At 36.2% G+C, this 9,962-nt stretch overlaps 1 protein-coding gene across 1 annotated transcript in view; it reads left to right on the top strand.

Moving 5' to 3' along the window:
• LOC121867123 (fibrillin-3-like) overlaps window positions 1-9,222 on the top strand; it is a 24,863-nt gene extending 15,641 nt beyond the window's left edge. The window contains exons 10-11 of the mRNA XM_042366878.1: window positions 7,704-7,848; window positions 9,059-9,222. Coding sequence (XP_042222812.1) covers window positions 7,704-7,848; window positions 9,059-9,222 — 309 coding nt within the window. The remainder of the gene's footprint in view (window positions 1-7,703; window positions 7,849-9,058) is intronic.
• The last annotated feature ends 740 nt before the right edge of the window (window positions 9,223-9,962 follow it).

Consider the following 9,962-nt stretch of genomic DNA (forward strand, 5'->3'; position numbering starts at 1 on the left):
AAAATTGTAAGTCTATAGCCTTAAAGGATTTTTGGCCAAAAATACGTTTTCTCTCTGAACTAAAATTTATTGTGCCTAACTATTTAAGTACATCAAGAATAATACACAAGCACCAAGAAATGACCTCGAAAACCCATAAGTGGCGAGTAATTAGCATTGCAAAAGTAATTAAAATATTCTAAAAATCATTTGAACATTTTCTAAAAGCCATTTGAACAAGTTATAATCAAGATATCAAATTTTGGTTAACAGATCCTTAAGCAGCACATTCAGGAGTACCTATACTGAAATTTTGAACAAAATCCATTTGTGGACGAAATGCAAAAAAATTGTAAGGCTTACCCCTTACAGAATTTTTGGCCAAAAATACTTTTCTCTCTGAACTAAAATTTAATGTGCCTAACTATTTAAGTACATCCAGAATAATACACAAGCACCAAGAAATGACCTCGAAAACCCATAAGTGGCGAGTAATTAGCATTGAAAAAGTAATTAAAATATTCTAAAAATCATTTGAACATTTTCTAAAAGCAATTTGAACAAGTTATAATCAAGATATCAAATTTTGGTTGACAGATCCTTGAGCAGCACATTCAGGAGTACCTATACTGAAATTTTGAACAAAATCCATTTTTGGCCAAAAACCAACCAAAAATTGTAAGTCTAATGCCTTAAAGGATTTTTGTTAAAAATACTTTTTCATCTCTCAGACCTAAAATTGATAACCTAACTATTTATTATCCAGGAATAATACCCACAAGCACCAGAAATGACCTCCAAGCATAAGTGGCGAGTAATTAGCATTACCAAAAATAATTAATATATTCTAAAATCATTTGTGAACATTTTCTAAAAGCCAATTGAACAAGTTATAATCAAGATATCAAATTTTTTAGTTAACAGATCCTTAAGCAGCACATACAGTAGTACCTATGCAAATTTTGAACCAAATCCATTTGCCGAAAATGACAAAATTGTCGTCACGCCTTAAAGAGATTTTGGCAAAATTCTTTCTCTACTAAAATTTAATGTTCTTCTAACTATTTAAGTACCTTGCAAGAATAATACACAAGCACCAAGAAATTACCTCGTAAACCCATAAGTGGCGAGTAATTAGCATTGCAAAAGTAATTAAAATATTCTAAAAATCCTTTGAACATTGTCTAGAAGCCATTTGAACAAGTTATAATCAAGATATCGAATTTTGGTTAACAGATCCTTAAGCAGCACATTCAGGAGTACCTATACTGAAATTTTTGAACAAAATCCATTTTTTGGCCGAAAATAACAAAAATTGTAAGGCTTACCCCTTACAGAATTTTTGGCCAAAAATGCTTTTTCTCTCTGAACTAAAATTTAATGTGCCTAACTATTTAAGTACATCCAGAATAATACACAAGCACCAAGAAATGACCTCGAAAACCCATAAGTGGCGAGTAATTAGCATTGCAAAAGAAATTAAAATATTCTAAAAATCATTTGAACATTTTCTAAAAACCATTTGAACAAGTTATAATCAAGATATCAAATTTTGGTTAACAGATCCTTAAGCAGCACATTCAGGAGTACCTAAACTGAAATTTTGAACAAAATTCATTTTTTGGCCGAAAATGACAAAAATTGTAAGTCTTATGCCTTAAAGGATTTTTGGCCCAAAATACTTTTTCTCTCTGAACTAAAATTTAATGTGCTTAACTATTTAAGTACATTCAGAATAATACACAAGCACCAGAAATGACCTCAACCCATAAGTGGCAGTAATTTGCATTTAAAAGTAATTAAAATATTCTAAAAATCATTTGAACATTTTCTAAAAAGCCATTTGAACAAGTTATAATCAAGATATCAAATTTTGGTTAGCAGATCCTTAAAGCAGCATTCAGGGTACCTATACTGGAAATTTTGAACAAATCCATTTTGGCCGAAAATGACAAAATTATGAAGTCTATTGCCTTAAAAGTTTTTTTTTGGCCAAAAATACTTTTCTCTCTGAACTAAAATTCAATGTGCCTAACTATTTAAGTACATCCAGAATAATACACAAGCACCAAGAAATGACCTCGAAAACCCATAAGTGGCGAGTAATTAGCATTGCAAAAGTAATTAAAATATTCTAAAAATCATTTGAACATTTCTAAAAGCCATTTTAACAAGTTATAATCAAGATATCAAATTTTGGTTAACAGATCCTTAAGCAGCACATTCCTATACTGAAATTTTGAACAAAATCCATTTTTTGGCCGAAAATGACAAAAATTGTAAGTCTAAAGCCTTAAAGGATTTTTGGCCAAAAATACTTTTTCTCTCTGAACTAAAATTTAATGTGCCTAACTATTTAAGTACATCCAGAATAATACACAAGCACCAAGAAATGACCTCGAAAACCCATAAGTGGCGAGTAATTAGCATTGCAAAAGTAATTAATATATTCTAAAAATCATATGAACATTTTCTAAAAGCCAATTGAACAAGTTATAATCAAGATATCAAATTTTGGTTAACAGATCCTTAAGCAGCACATACAGTAGTACCTATACTGAAATTTTGAACAAAATCCATTTTTTTGCCGAAAATGACAAAAATTGTAAGTCTATTGCCTTAAAGGATTTTTGGCCAAAATTCTTTTTCTCTCTGCACTAAAATTTAATGTGCATAACTATTTAAGTACATGCAGAATAATACACAAGCACCAAGAAATAACCTCGAAAACCCATAAGTGGCGAGTAATTAGCATTGCAAGAGTAATTAAAATATTCTAAAAATCATTTGAACATTTTCTAAAAGCCATTTGAACAAGTTATAATCAAGATATCAAATTTTGGTTAACAGATCCTTAAGCAGCACATTCAGGAGTACCTACTGCAAAATTTTGACAAAATCCATTTTTGGCCGAAAATGACAAAAATTGTAAGTCTAAAGCCTTAAAGGATTTTTGGCCAAAAATACGTTTTCTCTCTGAACTAAAATTTAATGTGCCTAACTATTTAAGTACATCCAGAATAATACACAAGCACCAAGAAATGACCTCGAAAACCCATAAGTGGCGAGTAATTAGCATTGCAAAGGTAATTAAAATATTCTAAAAATCATTTGAACATTTTCTAAAAGCCATTTGAACAAGTTATAATCAAGATATCAAATTTTTGGTTAACAGATCCTTAAGCAGCACATTCAAGGTACCTATACTGAAATTTTGAACAAAATCCATTTTTGGCCGAAAATGACAAAAATTGTAAGTCTATTGCCCTTAAAGGATTTTTGGCCAAAAATACGTTTTCTCTCTGAACTAAAATTTAATGTGCCTAACTATTTAAGTACATCCAGAATAATACACAAGCACCAAGAAATGACCTCGAAAACCCATAAGTGGCGAGTAATTAGCATTGCAAAAGTAATTAAAATATTCTAAAAATCATTTGAACATTTTCTAAAAGCCATTTGAACAAGTTATAATCAAGATATCAAATTTTGGTTAACAGATCTTAAGCAGCACATTCAGGAGTACCTATACTGAAATTTTGAACAAAATCCATTTTTTGGCCGAAAATGACAAAAATTGTAAGTCTAAAGCCTTAAAGGATTTTTGGCCAAAAATACTTTTTCTCTCTGAACTAAAATTTAATGTGCCTAACTATTTAAGTACATCCAGAATAATACACAAGCACCAAGAAATGACCTCAAAACCCATAAGTGGCGAGTAATTAGCATTGCAAAAGTAATTAAAATATTCTAAAAATAATTTGAACATTTTCTAAAAGCCATTTGAACAAGTTATAATCAAGATATCAAATTTTGGTTAACAGATCCTTAAGCAGCACATTAAGGAGTACCTATACTGAAATTTTGAACAAAATCCATTTTTTGGCCGAAAATGACAAAAATTGTAAGTCTATTGCCTTAAAGGATTTTTGGCCAAAAATACTTTTTCTCTCTGAACTAAAATTTAATGTGCCTAACTATTTAAGTACATCCAGAATAATACACAAGCACCAAGAAATGACCTCGAAAACCCATAAGTGGCGAGTAATTAGCATTGCAAAAGTAATTAATATATTCTAAAAATCATTTGAACATTTTCTAAAAGCCAATTGAACAAGTTATAATCAAGATATCAAATTTTGGTTAACAGATCCTTAAGCAGCACATTAAGTAGTACCTATACTGAAATTTTGAACAAAATCCATTTTTTTGCCGAAAATGACAAAAATTGTAAGTCTATTGCCTTAAAGGATTTTTGGCCAAAATTCTTTTTCTCTCTGCACTAAAATTTAATGTGCCTAACTATTTAAGTACATGCAGAATAATACACAAGCACCAAGAAATAACCTCGAAAACCCATAAGTGGCGAGTAATTAGCATTGCAAGAGTAATTAAAATATTCTAAAAATCATTTGAACATTTTCTAAAAGCCATTTGAACAAGTTATAATCAAGATATCAAATTTTGGTTAACAGATCCTTAAGCAGCACATTCAGGAGTACCTATACTGAAATTTTGAACAAAATCCATTTTTGGCCGAAAATGACAAAAATTGTAAGTCTATTGCCTTAAAGGATTTTTGGCCAAAATTACTTTTTCTCTCTGCACTAAAATTTAATGTGCCTAACTATTTAAGTACATCCAGAATAATACTCTCCCTTAGTTAGCTCCCAGGGTGCACCACTCCCTCTGATTTTAATCTCACTGGATTAAAGACATTCTGCTTCAGATATCTTGCTGGTGGGCAGCTGTAATTCCTCGGTAGCTGCAAGTCACACCCAGTGCCTGAGATACAATAAGACAGCATCAGAAAAATCACTCTAAAATCAAATACAAATTATCACACACGTCTAGCAAGGAAGATGCATGCAGTCAACATAGACAATGTCTAGTTATTCTATTTCAGGACTTGGTACACAAGACTTTCAACTATGTTAATGCATGAACATTGATATATTCAACAAAGTTCAACTGAGTTAAATTCACTTAATATGGCGGGCGTGAGGCACTAGTTACACACCTAACATACGAAGGGAGAGTGTCAAAAAATTGACTCCTCTCTCCCGTACACTAAGTTATATACGAGGTGTATGGCAACTCAAAGAGGAATTATCATCTCGTGCATGTACTTACATATTCATTTAACTCAGCTGCGTCACACATTGGTCTATGGAAATCAGTGTCATGGATCATATTAAGTTGTTAATTCAATTGTTTACAATATAATCATTGTTCGAGCTTGCAAGGCAATAATCAAATTGATATCAAACACAGAAGCTCATAACATCTTTTCTCACATCGTCAGCAAACAAGGAACAAGGGAATACGGTACTCAGATTTTCCCGTTAGATTTTAGGCGATAAGAATTCATGTTTCTTTCAGAAGATTAATTACTTTCTAAAATATAAAACTGATAACAATATCAATACAATCGTCAGATTCTCTGATGGTTGGGAATCAAAATGTACTAACTTCAGTGGTAACAGTCAACTGGGTCCGCCTTCCAGGGCAGGGATACGAATCACTCCTCTATTGCAAACTCGAACACAAGAACTTTCGTGACAATTTTACTAAAAGTAAATACAGGTAAAGCTTTCAACATCACTCACAAATGATTTTGAAGGTTTCATGTGTAATTAGATTTATCTAACTTAATGTAACACATAACATTCATTCGCAATTTCAAATCTCATATGACAGGAGATACTAAGAGATATTATAGTCACTGTAAGAACACGAGAGAAAATGGAGGTCTCAGGCGTACTGAAGCGGTAAAAAAAACGAACGTGTCAGATGGGTAACTCAATAAAAAGTTATTGTTACATGTTTTATGGGCTTTTTATGGGCTATTGAGCGTAATATGAATCGTCTGATTTTACGATAATTATCATGTATGACTGTGACCAATACAGTCAAAATCTCCTGCCTATAATTGTTCGTGCAGTGGTGATCTTCCTTTTTGAACATAGGGGTCACATACACCATTCATCAGTCATTGGGGACCTTTTGCTCGTCCACGAATTTGCAGGACAGGATTCTACGGGCTCAGCATACACGTTGCACCGTTCTTTTAACACACAAATACAAATTATTACACACTGTCATATCTAAGGTTCTTATGTACCTTAAGCTTTGATATTTCGTCTTTAATTCACTCTCCTGAGAACTCGATATGCGTCAGCGCTGAATCAAACCGTCTTCCTCAAATGCAACAAGATTGTTCGCATCCTCTCTTGTGCGCACCGAGGAAAACAAATTATTCAGATCTTCTGTCTTGTCTTGATCTGAATCTGCATAACCACGATCTTCAAAACTCAGTACTGATAAACTCTTTAACGTGAGATCTGAACAAATTTTTACACCGACATTTCTTCCGACCACATGACTACTACACCCTCGCATTTTTCAGGTGAAACAAATACTTCAGTGTATGAAGTCAACATTAACTTATCGTTGATATTGTTTGGAGCTATTACAATACAACAAACAATCGTAACAACCCTACAATTTTTTTAAATTGAGAGATAATATTCTATTGCACTATGTGAAAGCCCCAACTCATTCTAACCAACCAACGAGGAGAGAATGATGACCACCATGTTCCATCTAGTCCTTATTGGCACTAGTTATCAGATGATATTGTTCTTTGGATTTAATTGGAATAAGGTTCAGTACATGGCGGGAGAAGACCAAACTTCATATATTACACTAGTGCCTATAGCAGAATGAGAAAGGAAACCAGGCGCACTGACTGGCACTGGCCTATAACCTGCAGAAGTATGGGCGAACGAAAAATCCCTAATGCCTGAAAATTTGTTTGTGTGAGTCATATAATAAAAAAAAATAACAGGTCAGTGAGCTTAACCTTTAATACTGTGTAGAGTGCGGGAGAACATTACACGTGGTACCATGGTGGACCTTCGGCAGTAACCTAACCATGTGAAGGAATGTCGGTAAGTCGGCACGGGATTATTCCTGGATGCTCCTGTGTAGGGATTGAGGTCTTGGAGGAGAAGGAGGGATAGGGGTCTTGGATGAGGAGGGATGGAGGGTTTGGAGGAAGAGGGATGGAGATCTTGGAGGAGGAGGGATGGGGTCTTGGATGAGGAGGGATAGAGGTCTTGGATGGAGGTCTTGGAGGAGAAGGGATAGAGGTCAGGGAGAGAGAGGGATGGAGGTCTGGGAAGGGAATGGATAGGAGTCTAAGAGAGAGGAAGAGATAGATGTCTAGGAACAATTGAGGTTATACAATTTCATTCTCTCAGAAACACGTCGACGTATGGAAAGGGAAAACACACGAAGACAGGAGGAGGAGGTATAGACTTCCTAGATGACCTTTTTCCATCTCTCCTTCTTCCATTCCCACAATCTGTCTCCCTCTCGCTCCCTCCAGCTTGTGTCTTGAGTCGCCCTCCAGGTCCACATTCACCCTTCGCTCACCCTCCTGATTCTTCGTTCGCGCGCCCTCTTGGTCACCCTCACCTCCGCCACTCCTCTTGCTCACCCCTCCTCCGACCTCCTATTCTCTTCTTTATCCTTTACCTGTTCACCATTGTGCCTAACCTCTGCTCACCCGCCCTCTTGGCTCTTGCCCACCCTCCGCCTTCCCGCCTGGCCATCTCGCGTGTGGCCTCAGGTTTTGCCGTGATTAAAGAGCCCAGATCAGCGGGATAAGAATTTATGGCTATGATTACTGGTATTACCGCTCACTCCACCCTCGACAGCTTTTCAATTTAGCTGTCCGCTTCACACCTCGACCCAGACTCCTTGCACGCATCTCAGACAACTCCGGGAGCAGCATCCTTACCCGCAGCCGAGAGCCAATGGGAATCAAGGATCTAGAGGAAGGATGGGTCGTGATTGGATGGTGTATTTGGGTGGGGGAGGAGCTCTGTGTTTTCAGGCTGGCTTGAGGGCACGACTCGCCACCTTGTAAAATATCTCTTATGATGGAGAGAGTGTGAGTCGGATGAAAGGAGATAATGAGTTATGGGGCCGATAGGGAAGAAGAAGAAGGAGAAGGAGGAGGAGGAGGAGGAGAAGAAGAAGAAGAAGGAGAAGAAGAAGAAGAAGAAGAAGAAGAAGAAGAAGAAGAAGAAGAAGAAGAAGAAGAAGAAGAAGAAGAAGAAGAAGAAGGCTGACGACGATAACCCGTCAGTGTTAATGAGTAAGAAAATGGAAGAGACGAGGGAAAAGATATAAAAAGAATAAGGAAAAAGAAGGCAATAAACGAGGGAACATGAACCAGATAATAACGGTGAAGAAATAAAGAGAAGAATAAAGTGGAAAGGGAGAGAAACGAATGATGAAATGGAACTGATAACAAAGATTGGATAGAAAAAAGGAGATAGATAGATTAGAGGTGGTGGGTGGGAAAAAAATAAGGAAAACAAGAAGAAATAAAACTCACGCAGAAGAAGTGACGTCAGTGTTACTGGGGAAAAGTCAGTCAGTCAGTCAGTTAGTTAGGAGACACAAGGGTCAGCATGTCAGAATTGTCATTACTGACTGCAGCGACGGTTATGTGTACTACTACTACTACTACTACTACTACTACTACTACTACTACTACTAATAATAATAATAATAATAATAATAATAATAATAATAATAATAATAATAATAATAATAATAATAATAATAATAATAATAATAATAATAATAATAATAATAATAATAATAATAATAATAATAATAATAATAATAATAATAATAATAATAATAATAATAATAATAATTAACGGTTTATTGAAAAGGTTCAACAGCCCGAAGTCTGAAAATATACATGAGACAAAAATTACTTATTACATACGAAGACATGGGGTAGGTGGGTCATTTGACAAAACTTTCACTCCTAAAAGGAGAAGGAACGTGAATTGAACATACATATTATTATAGTTTACAGTTGATGGTCCGGGCTGGTCTCTTGCCATACTGTGTGAGGTCACATAGGCCTCGTGGTTCAGTAACTCGTCCATAGGTGTTGATATGAAGGACCTCACACACGGACACACACACACACACACAGGTAGGTGTCCTTAAGCAGCTGTACTTACACATGCACGGCCCTTCTTTTAAGATTTACCTACTAATTCTCTCAACACTTGGCCACGGACACCCGACATAAATCCCAAGCTTCACACGACCACCGTATCGGGCGAGCCACTCTCCAGCTCAGATGGTATCGGGTTGGACTTATTTGGGAAGTGGAAGCGGTGTCCGTGCATGCAGGTCGACACATAAACACAGCGGCTCTGGGGAATGCGTGGTGAGAAGTCCCATCTGATGTGTGAAATGGAAGAGAAAAACAGGGAAGGTTTAATCAGGAACAGTAACGAAAGTAAAGGTTTAGGTACAAAAATACAGATACAGACCTAAAATGACACAAATAAAATAAATAAACAAGGTCATCCTGGGCACTACTTTATGATTTGCCAGGAGTCACTTTCCCAGGGTGCCATAATGTATGTGTGTGTGTACAAGGTCATTCAGAGGCAATGGCACTCCCCATTCTCGAGGTAGCAGGAGGACAGGGCACCGTGTTTCTCTGTTCTCACAATAAACTTGACCAACAAAAGAATTGCTGTAGGAAAGTTTTCACATCTGCCACTCCATGCAAGTTTCTCTCGTCCATCTTTCATTTCCTCTCTTCCACCTTCCATTCCAACGACTTTAATTCCTCGTCTGTTTTTTTTTGTTTACCTGTTTTGTATCGTATTTTCTCCTGATTTCTGTTTCTCATGTTTTATTCACTCGTATTAGTATTTTCCCGATTTCGTCTTATTATTATGATACGACTCGTGTGATGCTGTGGTCCCCTGAGTGAGAGAGGGAACCAGCAAGCAAGGTGGTGTTGCCTGGTGCATGTCCTCACCAGCCCTGGAGTGATGGGTCACGCATACCTCAGCTGCTACCACCCCCCCACCCCCCCCAGCCACCCCATCAGAGATGTGTACCATGATCGAACTGTGGGCGTCACGAGA

Source organism: Homarus americanus, unplaced genomic scaffold (assembly GCF_018991925.1).
Source record: "Homarus americanus isolate GMGI-L3 unplaced genomic scaffold, GMGI_Hamer_2.0 scaffold6317, whole genome shotgun sequence".
Lineage (NCBI taxonomy): Eukaryota > Metazoa > Arthropoda > Malacostraca > Decapoda > Nephropidae > Homarus > Homarus americanus.